Raw genomic sequence first — 18,943 nt, 5'->3', positions numbered from 1 at the left:
ATAACTAAATTTTAAATATGAGCAAAATAGAAGTACCAAAACCATAATTCAATCCTTTCAAAAGTATAATTATTTTGGGGTTAATTCAACATAAGTGCTTAAACTAAGACTCTTATTCTAAAGTGGTTCTCTAACTGACGTAAATCATATTTGAAATATGTGGAACAAATTGTAATCACATATGCATACAACACAGACAATGTAGAGCTGACGTGTTAAATAAAAAAAACAATATTCCTTTTTTCTTTTTTTAACTAGACAAATTCAGGTTGTCAATGTGATATGTACACACTACACATGTTTGTGCGCTTTGATCCATTTATTTTAAAATTATTCCATATCAAATTTAAATTATCATTTAAAACTTAAATTAGCAATTAAATTTACGAAAAAAACTTGACTAATACGATACTGATGCAATAACCCCATATACCTTTCCACTAAAAAATGATTGTGATAATATTATATGAAAGTGGGATTAATCAATCAATGGGCCTAATTTCTTTAATAACATCATCATATACCCCACTTCCATCATTTTTATCCCAAGTGAAATCAATAGATATATTTATTTACATTTTATTTATAATTCTAACTTGTCTCTACTTTGTTGGCTTCAAAAACTTGTTGAGGAGAGTGGGCCATAGGTGGCAATGAGATATGTTAAAATAATCTAGTTTTCACATTTTATTTTCTTCAATTTAATCCTTTACAATTCATTAGGAGGGAGACTTTTAAAATTTCGGATGAATTTGAAATTAGAGAGAAATTTAGGTACCTTCAATTTTAGTAAAATAATTTTATTTGTTTGGGTAAATATAAAATAGATTTTAACTTTTTTACGAATTTTTAAAAGGGGTTTTGAGTAACTCAAATACATTGTTGAAATTTCACTTTAAAAGTATTTTTTTAAAAAATTCATATCCATTTAATTCAATATATATTTTATATATTATATTATTTGAAATATTTAAATATTTTAACGAATTGATTGAGTCTTAGCTCGATTGATATTAATATTGGTATCGGTGTAGAAGGACATAGATTCGAGTGCACTGAAGCGCGTTGTCCTATTTAAGGGTTGAGGAGGAACCATGGGTAATTCTAAGTATTGTATAAAGAGCAAATATGATAAGAACCTATAATAAGATTAATGTAACACAAAAATTCCTCATTTTAAAATGCTTATATTTGTAATTATTTTATTTGGATATATATATTTAAGCTATTGAAATTTCGTAAGATAAAAAATAATTATAAGAGAAAATAATAGAATAAAAAATGAAAAAAAGCATATATGTAAGGAAAAATGCAATCCGAGTATTATTACATTTATAAAAATGTATCAATATTATTAATAATATAAATATCAAATTGTTATAGAATATATTTTAACCCGACTCAGAAAAAGTCCCTTTACTTACTTCTAAAGACTCTTAGAAGGGTGGGCTCTCTTAAAAACTCCATTTTTTTTTGTTTTCTTCTTTAAAGAAGAACCCCTCTCTTCTGCATATTCTAACCAATAAACTGATCAACGGAGCTACTAATCAAATTATGTATCAACAATGGTGCAGTGAGTATAAATTAAATATAAATATATATTTAAAAAAAAATTTAATTTTTGTGGTTAAAGATTTTCTATTTTATAGTGATACTTTATGAAATAAATAAATAAATATGGAGGAATTTTTAGAAAAAATTGAGTTGCTAAAATTTTCATTTTGAAATTCCATATTATAGACGTCAAATTTTATTCTAGTCCAAAAATCAATGTTTTGTTATAAATTCAATTTGGCCCAATTTGAATGAGCCCACAAAATCATTCATTTATTAGACTTATATTTTGCCCTAATGCTTATTCAAGTGGGATTATTTGAAGTTGATTGATAAATTGAATTTTTTATTTAATTTTAGATTAATTGGACTAGCTTTACAAAATTAAATTTTATGTAATTTTTTATACAATGCTTAAAATAATATGTTTAAATAGGAGAATAATGTGCTTCAGTACACTTAAACCCATTAATTTTAGAATTTTTTTTTATAATCCCTTAGGTTTATAAATTTATATAACTATATTTTATTTTATTTTTAAATAAGGTTAATATACCATTTAATACTCGAGTTTGATTTTAATATTCAATTTGGCATTTGAATTTTTTGCTACCCCAATTTAGTACTCAAGTATGATTTCAATGGTACTTGAGTTTTATTTTGTCCCGATTAAGCACATGAATTTCGTTTTAATGTTTAATTTGGTGCCCTGAGTTTTTTTTATCCCGATTAAGTACCTATATTTTCTCACTAGTGCACAAGTGTCAAACGTTCATTGGACCACATGATGTCATTTGGTATAGGTACCAAATTGAACATTGAAGCCAAATTCAAACCAAATCTGAAAAAAAAACTCATATATCAAATTGAACATTGACACCAAAATTAAATATCAAATAATATATTAACCTATAAATTTATTTATTTATAACTCGGTGATGACATATCATATTATTATTCACCGATAATACATAAAATTTATATACTAACCATGCATCAAACATAAATATCTCTTTTAAATCACTATAGAAAAAAGCAAAAAGCAAAAAACCCTAAATGATTAATTGATAGAATCAAATAGAAGAACAACACGTCTTAAGGATTGACAATTATGTGGGAGGGTCCCTTTTCAATCAAAAATTAGATTTGTGGAGCATTAACATATTTTATACATATATATATAGAATATTACTATATATTTAATGTCAAAGAAAAAAAAAAGCTAAAGGACTTTTTTGCCTTTGATATTATATTTTATAATTAGATTACAAAGCAAAAGAAAAAAAAAGTAGATATGGATATTTAAAAAGCCTATACTTTAGGGTATCTAGCATGCTTAAAGTTCTTTATAATTAATTAAATTGTTATTTTTAATCAATGTATCATTCATAATTTACTATTCATAAAGGTTAATGTAGGAAATTAATATGTGTAATGCAACAAATAAGTAAATAAATTAAGATTGTAAAGATCGAATACGTAAGTTTTATGTGGAAAAAACTACTCAAAAGATGATAAAAAATTACGGGTAAAATGAGATTTCACTATAATAAAAGAGAGTACAAAAATGGAAAGAATCAAAGGAAAATCTGAAACCCCAAAAGAAAAATCCTTTAAAACAAAGAATAAAATTATCTCAATCTAAATATTTCTGTTATCATAAAAACTAAAGTAACTAAGACCTATTTATAGGATGAAATTCGTAGCATATATGACTACAACCACCCTAGGTTAACCAGAGTTTAATTGGGAAAAGAAAACCGAAAAACTTGAGGTGCACATCGTCACATTGTGGCGTGACATCGCGTCGTCGGGATGAGAGATTTCTTATTGTTGAGATGAAAAACACTTCCTTGTTGCGACGTCACACATTGTTTAGTCCGAAAATGTGAGACATAACTCCACAGTTATTTTTTTGGGGATTCGTAGTTAAATTTGAATCTAAATCATATAACCATAGATGAATAAAAGCGGCAGGCAAGGGCTTTAACCCAATAGAGATGAAAAAAATTGTAATTTAATCATTCTATAAATGATGAAATTATAAGTTAATATATATAGTATTTTGCTCCCCAAATGAAAAAAAAATGTTTAATCCCTTTAAAAATAATGAAATCATAGTTAATATATGATAAAATTATATTTTGACCTCTTAAAATTTTATAATTCAGTTTTGATCCCTAAAAAATTTTGGAATTTCCCCAACATGTAAGGCTAGACTTTAAGGAAGATGATTAGTCCAAAACTATATATATATATGGGAAGGATTCACTTTACATCATTTTATAACTTTTTATATGATTAATATTTTAATAATCAAATCGTCTTATTTTATACTCAATTTTTGTAGATCATGCATATCAAGTTTCAAATGAATTAAAAATTTCTAACTACTCATTTTATGTAAAAAATTTAACCGTTAAATAGATATTAATATAGATAATATTTTAGATTAATATGATACGAATATCAAATTCGATAAATTAATCTCTTTATATTTTGTTTTCGAAGTATAATGCGAATAATATCTCTAATGGCTTTGCATTATTTAAAGCCATCGTGGCCCATTTTTTTATTTTATTTTTGGTGGAGGTGGGGGTTACTTTCCAATATTAAAAAATATTAATTTTTTGTCGATAATATTAAAAAAATATTATTTTATATATCAACATTCATGCATGTAATAATAATTCTGTTTCCCAAAAGGTCTCATTGTCCGTACAATTCAGTAGAAAAATATTTGAGTCCTTTGCTTGGCTAAAATAGAAAGTAGGGTTAGGATGCTTTTACTTTGACAATTAAATAATTTAATTAATATAAATTAGTGTATTTGTATAGTATTTTTTTAATATTTTTAAATATCTTAATATTTAATTAAAATAAAATAAGATATCGTTAATTTTTTTTATCGATCTCATTATAAGTTTTGATTATATCTATATTTTTTGATACAATACATAAAATTACCTATAGTTCTTCTTAACCCATAAATAAGAGAATAATATGCTTCGACGCACTTAAACCCACGATTCTCATGTCAATTAACTTAAGATTTAATTGACATATCGTCAGTTTTGGTAGAACGAGTATAATTGTTTTGCTAAATTCAATAATTAAATTATTGCAAACTATTAAAACGAAAGTGACTGAATTATAAAATTATTAAAAAATTAATTAATATAAAAGGCTTTGATTATAATGATGTCATATATTAACTTTTCATAAATTCTTACTTACGAAGGTTATGCTTAGTATCCAAAGCTTTAATCTTGGTGGTAATTACTGATTTACCATGGTTTTTGGTGGTAAAATGTTATATTTTAAATTATACTATATTTGAATTTAGGGTGTAAAATAAACGAGCATAAATATATATGCCTCAATTCATAAATAAGAATATAACGTGCTTCAACACATTTATACTCTCGTCTTATTGTACTAACAACAATGCTTATGCCAATCAAATTAAGACTCAACCCGTTATTTTTTTTAATTTTTATATATTTAAAAGATATATCATACTTATTTTGAAATATGATTCAAACATAAATATTTTAAAAATATAGATTCCTTAACTACTAACCTAAAAAGAAGTACCCAATAAACTCAAATTAATAAACATAACTAGTTTACAAACTCTAGGGGCCTTAATAATTAATTCATGGTTTCTTAGTTTTTTTCCCATGAATCCACGCCCTTTCGTTTCATAATTTATTAATACTATATATATTTTCTATTTAATTTAGTGATCGTTGTGTTACTCGGGGGACCGCTCGACATGTTAATGGCTTCTTCATTTCAAGGGAAAGCCTCAACATTTCCGATAAGTCAACTCGTTGATGCGCTACAGTTGTTGGGAGCCATTTGAAAGACTGGAGCAACCGTGCAAGCCACAGTTGCACGGTTGCTAAACCTAGTGCCTTACCAGGGCAAACCCTTCGACCTGACCCGAAAGGCGCGAGCCTAAGATCTGAGCCCATGATGGAAACATCCTCTTCGATGAATCTTTCAGGCCTAAAAGTCCATGGATCTTTCCATATCGATGGGTCATGAGTTATTGCCCACATGTTAACCATTGCGGTCGTACCAGCTGGGATGAAAGACTTCCCGATGTGTACATCATGGATGGCTAGACGAGCCCATGAGAGAAGTGGACCTGGTGGGTGCAGTCGAAGAACCTCTTTCACAACAGCTTGAAGGTAAGGCAAATTGGGGAGATTGGAATCATGAACACAATGGTCGTCGCGGTGGCTGATGCAAGAATCAATCTCCTCTTGGACTTTGGCTTGAATGTCTTGATGTAATACCATCCTCGCCATGATCCATTCCAATAATATAGCCACCGTATCGGTGCCTCGAAATATCATTTCCTATATAAAAATACAATAAATTAATTTAAAAATAACAATAAATAAAACCTAAATTTTAAATTTAATAATCATAAAATCATGCTTTGGCACTTTTTAAATATCTATTATATTTGAAAATCTATTTTGACCTAGGAATAAAACAAAGATATCACATAACCTTTTGGTTTAGTGGTAAAAGTGTTATGTTGTAAGCATAAGAGTTAGGGTTTGGTCCCAATGAACCTTATTTTCAGGGGCGAAGCAAATTTTTTTTAAGGGGAGTGAATTAAATTGTAATTTTTACTATAATAAAAATGTAATTTTAAAATAATTAAATTTAAAATTTATCATTTTAGGAGGGTTAAAGTGTAATTTTACCTTTATTAATTTAGAATTTTAAAATTTTTAAAGGGTCTAAATGAAAAGTTTCCATTTTAGGGGAGGCCGAGGCCCCTACCAGCCCCCTGCCAGCCCCCTGCCAGCCCCCTTAGATTCGCCCCTGCCTATTTTCTTCCTTCAATTATAAAAAAAAAGTTTATTAATATTTATTTTTAAGATCCTTAATTTTTTTAATATATAAACCCAAAATTTTAAAAATTTTCTCTCTAATACTAATTTAATATCATTGTTATTTATCATATTTTTCTTATTAAATGAGGCATCACATTTAGTTAAATAACCATATATAACTTTTATTCATTATTTATTAAATTTTAATTGATATAAAAATAATTATAAATTAAGTCTACCTAGTAGACGAGCAATGCATAAAGTTATACACTATCAATCTATTAATCGTGACATTAAAATAAAAAATTTAAATAAATTTTATAATGAAATGGGTAAGAGTATTATAAAGGTCATTATATTAACAGTTGGATTGCATTTTGTCTTCTCTACTCATAAAATGGGCAAATTAGTTCATATACATTAGATCAAAGAGAAAATTGGTCATTTTGTTAAAAATTTCATCCACTTTTACTGTTAAAAATTAGTCATTGTACGTCAGTATAAGGTATACATGGCACCCTACGTGCCAATTTTTAACGGTAGAAATGTAAGAAAATTTCACTGAATTTATCAGTTTGCTCTTTGGTCTAATGTATAGGGATTAACTTGCCCATTTTTTGAATAAAGGAGGTAAAATGCAATATAACACCTAATACAAGCGCCTCATTGTATTTTTACCTAATGAAATGCTATAATTTAGAGGATCAAAATACAAATTTATCATTTCATTAACTAATAATAACTAACATTAGAAGGAATCAAGGGAACCAAAACCCTTACCTATCTCGATTGGAGGTGTTTATGGACTGAATCGGGTCGATGCCCGGTTTAAAAAAAATTTCAATTCTAAACTCATTTTTTGACCTACCTAACTCCTCCAAAAAGTCCATTTCACTATTCAAAAACTAATAGAACATTAAAAATTATATTTTAATTAATATTTTATATAATTTTATAATTAAATTTAAATTTTAAAAATATTTTTTATTATTTAAATTAAATTCAAGTATAATAACTAATTACCCAACCCTTCGATAAAATCTACCCCAATATCGTCCCTCGATTTTGTATATTAATTTTATGCTATTACCAATGAATTAAATCCAACTTATACACTATCAATGCAAAATAGTATATGTTTTTTCTGATGATAGGAAAAGAGTTCTTACCCACAATACAGCAATCATGTCGGAATCAGACAACTGATCTTCTTTAGACAAAGTCAACAAAGCTGTAAGAAAATCATGATTTCCGCCATTGATGCTCTGATCCAAAGCTTCTTTTCTTCTTTCTTCTACAATTCGACCCACAACAATCTTCACCTTGTTCGACAATTTATGACACCTTCTTTTAACACCATTGAAGTCTAGAAACCTTACAGGGAAATGATCTTCCCAATTAAACATAGCGATTAATTCATACCCTTCTTTCACCATTAGCCCTAGTTCATCCGCCATTGCTGAACTTAAAAAGCTTCCAAATACAGTCTCTAAGATATTAGTTAATGACCCTTTTTGTAATATCATTCTTAGCTCAACAAACCCTTTGGTTTCCATGGCTCGTTGGGTTTGAACCACCATGTGGTTGACCACTTGTTGGCGGAGTGGCTCGAGGTTTAAGATTCTCTTAGGGGAGAACATATGGTTAGCCGCGATTCGACGTAGGTGGCGCCAGTACGCACCCGAAGGTGCGAACCCGATGGCGCGTTCAAACATCAAGGACCGAGCTGAGTCTTTGATGGGTCGGTCTGAAAACGCGGACCCCCCAAGGATTTCTTTGGCGGTATCCGGGTGACTACTGATTATCACTCTCGTTGCACCAAGGCTGAATTTCATCAGCCTCGTTGCACTTGTTGCGGAAGCGACGATAATATTAATAACAATATTATCAGAAATATTTAGATAATTATTATGCCAACAATTATACTAAGAAAATTCTTGCCAATATTCAACAGCACTAAGTGACGCGGCCGCAGCAGCTAAGTTACGATGTGCGACCGCATTCATTAGTGGTAACGTCCCGAGTAACGGCCAACCGACTGGACCGGGAACGTCCGGGAATGAATTCCGCCATGCGAAGCCGCCCGGGACGAGCCAAAAAGGTGAAAGGGACAATAACAAGAGGAAAAACAAGGCGAAAAGCCATGGAATTTGGTGCGTTGTGAGAATATAACAAGACAGGAACAAAGAGAGATTAATTCCCAGAATCAAAAGCTTCATTTTTTTTATTTTTTCCTGAGAAAATTTTAGAAGGAAAATTAATGGGAATTGTGTAGAAAATCTGGGTATGTTCATGAGAGGGATTTGCATTAGGGGATGAAGTGTATATATAGGCACGTGGAAGAGTGTAATTGTGGTTAAGGGTTTGGTTAAGTTTGCTAACCATGATTAAATGATGAAAACAATATGATAATACGACCCTATGATGATTTTCTTTTTTATATTTACTTCGAATAAAAAGCAATAAATTTAGTTAGTTCGTTTTTCTAATTTTTTTGAATAAGTGGAAATTAAATTGTATATTTTTATGAAAGTTAAAACTAAAGTTTACCAACTTAATAGTTTATATCATTTTAAATTTTTAAAAAATTAAATAAATTTTTTATTATTTTTAGAGTAAAAGTGCAATTTCATCATATTCTAGGGTTGGACCTCTTCTCGCTCTCTAACATTGCCCGTATTAGATTCAAGTACCACCCTTTGGTTATAGTTAGTTACTAGAGTTCAGTTCGTTGCTAAATTAATTATTCAGTTCAATACTTAAAAGTACTGAAAAAAATGACAATATGTCAACTATAAAATAATCTTTAGATACCATTTGAAATTAAATGTAAAAATTTTACATGATTCACTTACACCTATATTTACTTTTTAAAGATAGCTTAATCCATTAGGACTATATACTTTACAAAATCCATGCAATAGATAGGGATTTGTAATTTAAATGTATATCCATAATCACGATAAATACAATTTTTTTCTATTATTGGTATTTTTTTATGATTGAATCGTGATATTAAATATACATCTACAACCTTGGTTAAACACAATTTGACCACAATCGGGTAGAAGTTGAATTATAGTATAAAAGGAAGGGTCAAGTAAAGGGTTATTTTGTCATTTCAATGTTTTTCTATTATCAATACTCATTATGATTGAACTATAATATTGAATATAAACGCACAAATCGATCACAATCAATAAGTGAAGGTGTGGATTCAATTGTAGTTTAAGAAGCAACCGGTTATGTCGTCATTTCAATTCTTACCATTATCAATATTCTTTACGATTGAGCTGTGATATTGAATATACATCACAACCTTGAATAAACATGATTCGACCATAATCAAGAACATGAAGTTGGCGATTCAATTGTAGATTTAAAGAAGTGATCAAACAATCTGTTATTTAGTGATATTGTTTATGATTGAACTATGATACTGAATATTACCTCCACAATCTCGAATAAACACGATCCAACGATAATCAAGGACAGTAAGTAGTGATCCAATTGTAATTTCGAAGGAGGGATCAAGAAACTGGTTATTTTGTCATTTCAAAAATTTTCTACATTATCAATATGTGATAATAAATATTACATTTGCAACCCTGAATAAACACGATTCGACCACAATCAAGAAATTAACATGGCAATTCAATTGTGGTTTAAAAGGAAGTATCAAGCAACCCATTATTTTGTCATTCCAATTTCTTTCCATTATCGATATTTTACTATATATTATATCTGCAATCCCAAATAAACACGACCTAACCACAACCAAGGACAAAAAGTGATGATCTAATTGTAATTTAGAAGGGGATCAAGCAACTGGTTATTTTGTCATTTCAAATACTTTCATTAGCAACACATGATATTGTATATGCACCCATAACCCTGAATAAACACAATCAAATCATAATTAAGATCAGAAAGACAACAATTCAATTTTAGTTTAAGAGGAGAGATCAAACAATCAATTATTTTTATCATTCTAGTTTATTTCCATTATTGGTGCTCTTTATGATTAAACCGTGATACCATATATTACATCTGCAATCTCAAATAAATACGACCCAGTGCAACAACAATAGTAAATGGTTATCCAATTGTAATTTAAAAGGAGGAATTGAGCGGCTGGTGTGAAGCCAGAGAGGGTGGTATAGGGCCAAGCATCCCACATGGAAAAAACCAGTAAGTTGGACTAAAGCTATTTTGTGTAAGGGAGCCAAAGTACAAATAATTGCAAGAAGCAACAATAAATGAGGGAATATGTGCATATGTGTATATATATATATTATAGTCAAACACAAATGAATTGATATATAGATTCTCGCTTACAATTATCATACCCCATTTCTCTTGTTTTATTCAAAATAGAGATAAATCAGTAAAATTACCATGTACATATTCGTATTAGAAGTCAGATTGTATTTTGCTTGATTTATTAAAAAAATGGACAAATTAGTCCTTGTACGTTAAATCAAAGAGTAAATTGTTTGCACTGTTAAAAACTAGCAGGGCTAATGGAATAACCAAACAATGATACGTGCCATGTGTACCTCATACTGATGTAAAAGGACTAATTTTTAACAGTAAAAATAGATTGATTTTTTTAACAAAATGATCCATTTTGCTCTTTGATCTAATATACAAGGACTAGTTTCCCCATTTTTGAGTAGAGGGGGCAAAATGCAATCTGGCTTCTAGTACAGGGGCATCCATGGTACTTTTACTAGATAAATTTCAAAACTATGCATGAACTTTAGTCTAAAGTGCAGTTTTATATATGAAATTTTGACTAGGTCCAATACTCATAAATTATTAACACAATTATTGATATAACATCATTTTATGTTTATATATTACATAAAAAATAATTAAATTTATCTAATATAAAAATAAGTTGATGTATTTATTTCTTTAAATGTGTATAATTGAATGAGAATAAAAGTTTGATTTATATATTTGAGTCACAATCAAAGTTTTATTGTATAATTTCCTTAAACCAAAGTTTATGTATCAAATTACATATTAAATTGAAATTTATGTATAGTTTTAAGATTTGCCCTTTGAAAATAAATAACTTTTACCTTATACAGATTTCAAAATTTTGAGATTTCATGTTCAAATTTTATCATACGAGAGTTATAAGAAATTTTGAATTTCTCAAATTATTTATGATAATTTGGTTTGATCCGATTCTTAACTTTTTTTATATTAATGTAGAACGAAGTTCTAACTTTCAATTTATAAATATAAACGAATTATTAATATAAATTTTTATTTGAAATAAAAAAGATAAAAGATCAATGAGAAAAAAAAAATCATCAATTATCGATTCAGTCGGTCATTAATTGAATTATTACAATTTTTTAAACATTGTAAAGCACTTTCTTTCAGAGTTTACCAATATAAATACAATCACAAGTACAAAATAATAAACAATCGTAATATTACTGGACAAAACCTACACATGACAATTGTCAGTAACGAAGCCAGAAAATTACTTTAGGATTAAAATGAATAATAATTTAGGGAGCAAATTGTAAATTTTACTATTATTATAATATAATAAAAATGTAACATTAAAATGATATTTTAAGGTAGATTTTATTTTCCCAATATTTAAATCACTTAGAAAATTACCAATTTGAAATTATATTAATTAGAGTAAATTTAAAAAAAAATTAAAATAAACGATTTCGATTTTTGATACATAAATTTTGGATCAAAATATAATTTGATACATAAACTTTGATTTGGTACAACTATACACGTGAAACTTTAATTGTAGTTCAAATGTATACATGAGACTTCAATTTTGATTTAAAAGTACACATTTAATGAAATAAATATATATTTTATACCGAATTAATGTAATTGTTCATGTAAGCAATATATAAACATGAAATTATGATACATGAATAATGTTGTTAGTAATTTATGAACTTAACCAATAAACCCAATACATTTCATTATTATTTTTTCGGTACAGTATACTTAGAGGGTTAGCACTCACGCACGAGGTAGAGACATACTCACATCACACACACATTATGTCCCAAGAGAGCCACCTGAATAAAGGTCAATCACTTATTCTTTTGAAGACTCAAACTCGAGTAGGATTTATGGATAAACAACCTTTATCCAACGAGAGTTGATTTCATTATTATTCAAACCAAACCAAACCAAATTCAATAAAAACCACAAAACAAAACTAAACCTAATATTGAGGATGTAGAAGCTCCTAGAGTCCTTTCATGTATCTAGGCTCGACCTTGGGGCAATTTCGGAGTGTAGCCGCCCAGCGCTCAGGGCTGGAAAGAGCCCAAAATTTTTTTTCCAGCTTTTAGCGTGGAAAAAAATCTTCAGTTTTTAAGTTTTTTGATCGGCGCTTCATTACAGCAGAGAAAAAAAAGAAAAGGGGCCCCAATTTCTTTTATTAGTATATGTTTTTATTTTATTGTATTATATTTTATAATTTTTTAAAAAGGTACCCCAATTTATTGTTTTACTTAGGATCCCAAAAATGTGAAAAACAGGTCTACATATATTATGGTTTTATCGGCAATTTTCTTAAAAAAAATTTGGAATAGAGTGAGAAGAAAATAATAAGTCAAGTACTAAAATATAACAAAAGGAATTAGATTTGAAACGAGAAAACAATATACTTCAAGGATTAAACCGAAAAAAATATGTCATGGCATCATATTTTTATCAGCAAATTTTTTATTTTGAGATAAATTAAGACAAACATAATAATTCAAGTATTAAATAATATATACTAAAAATAAGAAAACAGTATAATTTAAGGACTAAATTGAAAGAAAAAAAAAGCATGTGAGTGGGGGTAGATGATGAAGCTTGGCAATAATGGTGGTAGCGCACCAGTCCGTACTGTATGACTCATACCCCTTGCGTGGGACATAATAATATTTGGTGTATAGGCGCGTTGCCACTTTGTTTCCTTTATCATTGTAAAATAAAGAAAATGATGGATCTATAACTATTTGTTTAAGTTAAAAAAGGTTAATTTAAAATTTAAAAAGATTCGATTCAAATATTAGGTTTAAAAAATGGGTTTGGGAAAAAATAATTAAACACGTTCAAAATATAGATCAAGCTCGAATTCAAACATTCAAGGCTTGAACTTAGCTTGACGCGTTTTCTAGGTGTGTTTATTTTAAGCTCATGTGTTGAGCTGTTCCAAGCTTGTACAAGTATAAAGTGTGTTAATATTATACTTAAACTTGACGCAAACTTGACCTGACACATGAAAACCTCTAATTGAGTTTAATTTGTTTAACTTTTTTAAATATTAAATGAATATGTATTTGGGTCGGGTAAATAACGAGCTTGGACAAAGAAATTTAAGAAATTTCGAGAGTTGTTGTAGTGGTAGAATGTCGTTAGAACTAGAGGGAGCTTTGGCCTAAAAAATTTGAAAAAAAATTATTATGTTACTTAAAATTTATGAAAATTTTAATTAAACCCTTTAAAATTTTTAAAAATAACTTAGAAAAGTTTTAAAAAAATTTATTAGACCCTTTAAAAATAAAAAAAATTAATTAAACCCCTAAAATTAAAATTTTAAGTAAGCTCCCTCAAATTTTAATGACACATTTCGCTACTAGGTTGGGGTTGGCTTGATCGGGCAATGGATAGGTCTAGTTGGATTTAAATTCTTTTTAGTTTCTTTCTAAAACCAATTGGTAATGGATAATGTGGATTAAGTATCAATAAATATTCTCTTTTAAATAATAAAATTATACATAAATACAAATAAATATTATAATTATGATCCATAAAGAAGTCAAAATAAGTATAATATTAATTTTTATATGTCCATTATCCAAGTACACATTATTATACAAAAACCGAACATGAATATATAAATCCGAATCCATAATGTTAGACTTGTTGAATTTGTACATTTAAGGGGCAAATAATGACCAAAGGTAAGTCTAGTGCATAATGATAGCCAAAGGGGTCATAATGGGTTCTCTCACCTTGGATTCTAGAGTCATGTTTCGGATAACGATAACCAGTTTGGTGTTGAGTAGAGGTGTTTGTGAATCGGATCTAGGTTGACTTATTTTACTTCTTAAATATAATAAAATATTAATATAAAATAATTTATGATATTTTATAATTAACTTTAAATTAAAAAAAGAAATATTTTTAAGCCATTTGGGTGGGTCAAGTTAACTTTTGCTCGAGCTTGGAAATTTTTTAAAATCAAGCCTAATCCAAGCTCAACCTTGTGCAAGAACACTGTTAGTGTCGAGTCGTGACATGCACATATTTTTTTAAGCTCTTCCAGCATTATTTTCTTCTTTCACAATATCCAAATATTATATTTTACTTAAAAGAATATCGAGCTTATTACTATTTGATCCAACAGACATAAGTATTCAAAAGATTTTATGATACCTTAAAAACCTTATTCTACTTTGAGAGATCAGAGACAGTTATTTATGTTTGAGTTTGAAATACTCAATTAGGTTTGAGTGCTACTTGATCAAGCATTAACAAACGAATTCAATTCATTAGATAATTCGAGCTTAAGCTTAACTCGATAATAATTAAGTCAAAATTTAATTATATTTAATCGAACTCAAGCGATTTGTGAGTACAGTTGTCTTGTTTGCACTTCTACTTTACACAACCTATAGGATATAGCTACCATATTTGACATTTGTATCCAACAAATATTATAATACAAATATATATATTCTAAAATATAATATTAGATTATGAAATATTTAATTCAAGGACACTAGTAAATGGACTTCACACTTGAAGAATCTATTATTATTTTTTCTAAATTAAGAATATCAAAATATGTTGCTTTTACCATATTGGTTACCCAATTTAGAACTACCACTATCTCCTACATTACTTGAATAACCTTGTATCTATTGGTGAGAAAAAAGGAAGTGCATAAATGTGATATGTGGACCAAAGATATCTTATTTAAATTTGATTGTCGGAGCTTGTATTCTGAGACATTTTTTGATACTTAAATCAAATGAAAGATTATCGTGAGTTTAGGAGAATATTTGGGCAAAGTATGATTATTGTACGAGTTCACACATTGTATTTATTGGAGAAAAAGGAAGCGCATAGATAGGATATGTGTAAGGGTGAAGCTAGAAATAAAATTTGGGGCAGGGGTGAGATTAAATTATATATATTTTATAAGAGCTGAAATGTAATTTTACCCTTGTATTAGCTTATATCTTTATGGTTTTTAAAGGACTAAATTGAAATTCTAATATTTTTTTAGAAGGTTGAACTATAACTTTACCATATATTAACTTAAGATTTTATAAATTTTTGTGGTCTAAAAATTTTCCTTTTTAGGGGGGACCATGACTCTTACCCCTCCCTTCACCCCTAGAAATATAGGTCAAGGATGTGTTATTTGAATTCGGGTTGAAGTGATTTTGGATAGTAAATGATCAAGAATCTATAATACAAAAGGTAAGTTAAAGGGGGCATCGGGGTTTGTGTTTCGAGATGCTCTCTAATGCTTAAGATATAATGCTTATGATATAGTGCAATGGTGAGTTTTAAGAAAATATTTGGGGTTGTTATTTACCACCGAGGTTGTTGCTCTTAGAGTTTTGTGGTGATCAATATGTGAGTAGTCGAATCTTATGTACAATTATGCCTTCAGCTATTTTATTGACCTTGTCATCTGATCTCTCTCTAAAATTGTCATTTAGACTTGATAACCATGTGTCACCCAATAATAACTTGTAATCTGTCAATTTACCAAAGTTCGAGACTTGCAACTTTTTTTATTATTGGATTTGATTTTTAGTGGTTCATGTCGAATATGGGTAAATCTTCAATACAAGTATATTCAATTTTCTTTAATTGTATCTTTATATTCACATTCGAATATATAAAAATATAAAAATATAAAAAACAAATAATTTAATTTGAATAATTAAATATATTTATATATAGAGAGAGAGAGTAAACGCAAAAGTAAACCTTTGACAAAAGCTAATAATATAATCTTGAATAGCAATTAGCAAAAGAACCAATTAAAGATCATATATTTGGAAGAAATAATACACAAACATGAAGTCTTAGCCGCATATTTATATATATATATTATATTCAGAGGACCACATCATCATATTCATATTTTGAATATATGTCAAGAATAAAGTTTATAAAAATAAATAGAAATAATGATAAATTTAGTTCTTAATGTTTATTTTTTTGTTATTTTGACCCTATTTTTTTGGAATTATTTTGCCTTTAATCTTTAAAGTTTAGTAAAATTATTTTTTTGATAAAAAAACTAATTGAAATGTTAAAATTTTAATGATACTAACGCATTATGAAATCCGTATGTACTTCATAAAAATATTTAAAAAAATTATCTATATCAACAATGAAGTACATATGGACTATCATGCTGGTTATCACATCAATGTCATTAAAATTTTAACAATTTAATCAACTTTTTAGTCCAAAAATCATAATTTGACCAAAATTTAAAAATTAAATGTCAAAGTGCTCCCCTTAAAAAAAAGAACTATGGTCAAATTGACAAAAACAGTAAAAATTAATGACTAAAATGATGATTATGCCAAATAATAAAAGTAAAGGCAAAAAGAATCTTTCACAAAAGCCATTAATAAAATCTCTAATAGCAATTAGCAAAGAACCAATTGAAGATGATAGATTTTGGACTAATAGCAAACAGACAACATATCTTTGCCACAATGTACATACATACATTCATATATATATATATATAATGAGATTCCTTGTAAGGGAATCCTTTGAGATTTAATGAAAGTGGAAACCCAAAATTAACAAAGTGGAATGCATGCTTTATTAGCTTTGTTATTAGTTTAATATTTGATGGTTTATGATTGATAAAACCCCAACTTTCACAACCCATGAAGGAGAAACCATTGATTTGCCACAAACTTTGGGTGCAAATGGCTAAAGATTTGTTTCCACTAATGGCAAGGTGTACACTACAATTTGGCCAACTTACCACCAATGGTGTTCATTCCAAGAAGAAGTGGTGGGGGCTAAATTTAGCAAAGATTGATAACATTTTTAATTACACCCCCCAAATTGCATATCCTAAGACTAATATAAAATGCAATCACGTCCCTAATTTGTAAGGTTTCATTGGTTAAAACTTTAAAAACCCTATAGTGGCAAAAAAAAAACATAATAAAAAACTGTTAAAGTCAAATCTTTCAAATTTTGAATTTTTAATTCAAATGATTTATGATAATCACTTTAAAATATTATATTTAATAAGTTTGTTTCAGTCGGGTTTTTTTAGATTTTTTAAATTGTTCACCATAATTCGGTTTAGTTCAGTTCGATTTTCAGTTCTTTCATGTTAATTTTTTAGACTTATTTAAGCTCGGTCAAGGTATTTTTCATAAATATTTCTTAAAAAAATGAATTTTCAACAATTTAAATATAAAATATTTATTTTTATATCAAATAAAAACGGAATTCAGTTCGGTTTCGAATAACCGCAATTTTTAAACTTGCATTCAATAAATCATCCAAATACCTCAGTTCGGGTCGATTTTTGATTTTTTTTCTCAACCCTACCCCTATTTGCACATTTTAGGACCACAATAATACACAACCAAATCTCTAATTTCACTTTAGAACCCTACAGATCGCTAAATCAACAAAACTCAAATTTATAGCTCAGTTGATTCCTGCAGTACTTTAAGAAATTATATTAAGTTTAAGTAAGTTTTATATTTGAATCTTTACATCTATACAAACTTTTTATATTGGAAAAAGAATATTTAGGTAAACCCCAAGTTGCAGACAGTAAGACAACAATGATAGTACCCCTAATTAATTTGAAAGGGTTCATTGGATGAAACTTTAGAACCCATTAGTGGACAAGCCAACAACAACAAAAATCAAATCTTTTTTTATAAACTCGATTTTATTGAATTGATTTATGTACTTATCTTAAAAAGTGACATCAATAAGTTTAACCATAACAAATAGTTTTTCTTATTTTTTAAATTACGAGTCTTATCCAATCAAACTTGGGTTTCATCTGATTAATTCATACACTTCTCTCTTATTTTTCTAAACTATAATCCTTTTTTTTATATAAATGAACCCCTTTAAGGTTTAGGGTATAGGGTGAATCCAAAGGTGAGTAGGCACAGGTTAATCTCTCTTTTAGTCCTTCTAAATTTTTATCATTCAAATTAAGGTTTTTAATGCAATATTCATGTCTTGGTTCTAAAAACATTGAATTTTATTTCGATTTCTTTAAACAAAAAATTTCGACTTCGCTTTTGGTATAGGGCTTGCATCATTAAAACCCTATAATCTACAAGAATAATTATCAAAGTTTTGAAGGTACTATTCGCTTTCTCTTAAGAGTTACAAGGGATACAATACTTGATAACCCTTTGAATGCTCTTTAAGGTCACACAAACTCACACACAGTGTAAAGAAGGATTAAAAGATATGGACCTTTTAAGGTAAGGACAATGAAA

General features: G+C 28.2%; 1 protein-coding gene across 1 annotated transcript; it reads right to left on the bottom strand.

The window, feature by feature from the left end:
• Positions 1 to 5,106: 5,106 nt before the first annotated feature.
• On the bottom strand, positions 5,107 to 8,702 carry LOC107933340 (cytochrome P450 78A5). The gene is made up of 3 exons (XM_016865527.2): positions 8,371 to 8,702; positions 7,583 to 8,262; positions 5,107 to 5,924 (listed from the first exon to the last, which is right to left on the bottom strand). The coding sequence occupies exons 1-3, from the start codon at positions 8,630 to 8,632 to the stop codon at positions 5,292 to 5,294; spliced, it is 1,575 nt and encodes a 524-aa protein (XP_016721016.2). The 5' UTR covers positions 8,633 to 8,702; the 3' UTR covers positions 5,107 to 5,291.
• Between the last annotated feature and the right edge of the window lie 10,241 nt (positions 8,703 to 18,943).

This window comes from Gossypium hirsutum, chromosome A04 (genome assembly GCF_007990345.1).
Source record: "Gossypium hirsutum isolate 1008001.06 chromosome A04, Gossypium_hirsutum_v2.1, whole genome shotgun sequence".
In the NCBI taxonomy this organism is placed as follows: Eukaryota; Viridiplantae; Streptophyta; class Magnoliopsida; order Malvales; family Malvaceae; genus Gossypium; species Gossypium hirsutum.
This window is presented reverse-complemented; position numbering and strand designations above follow the sequence as displayed.

Bases quoted from the DNA above. Each gene is read 5' to 3' on its own strand.
- LOC107933340 (XM_016865527.2), bottom strand. From the start codon at position 8,632: ATGAAGCTTTTGATTCTGGGAATTAATCTCTCTTTGTTCCTGTCTTGT. The intron at 8,263-8,370 runs GTGCTGTTGAAT...CTTCCGCAACAA, and splicing joins TGCTGCGGCCGCGTCACTTA to GTGCAACGAGGCTGATGAAA. The intron at 5,925-7,582 runs GTAAGAACTCTT...ATTTTTATATAG, and splicing joins ACATGATTGCTGTATTGTGG to GAAATGATATTTCGAGGCAC.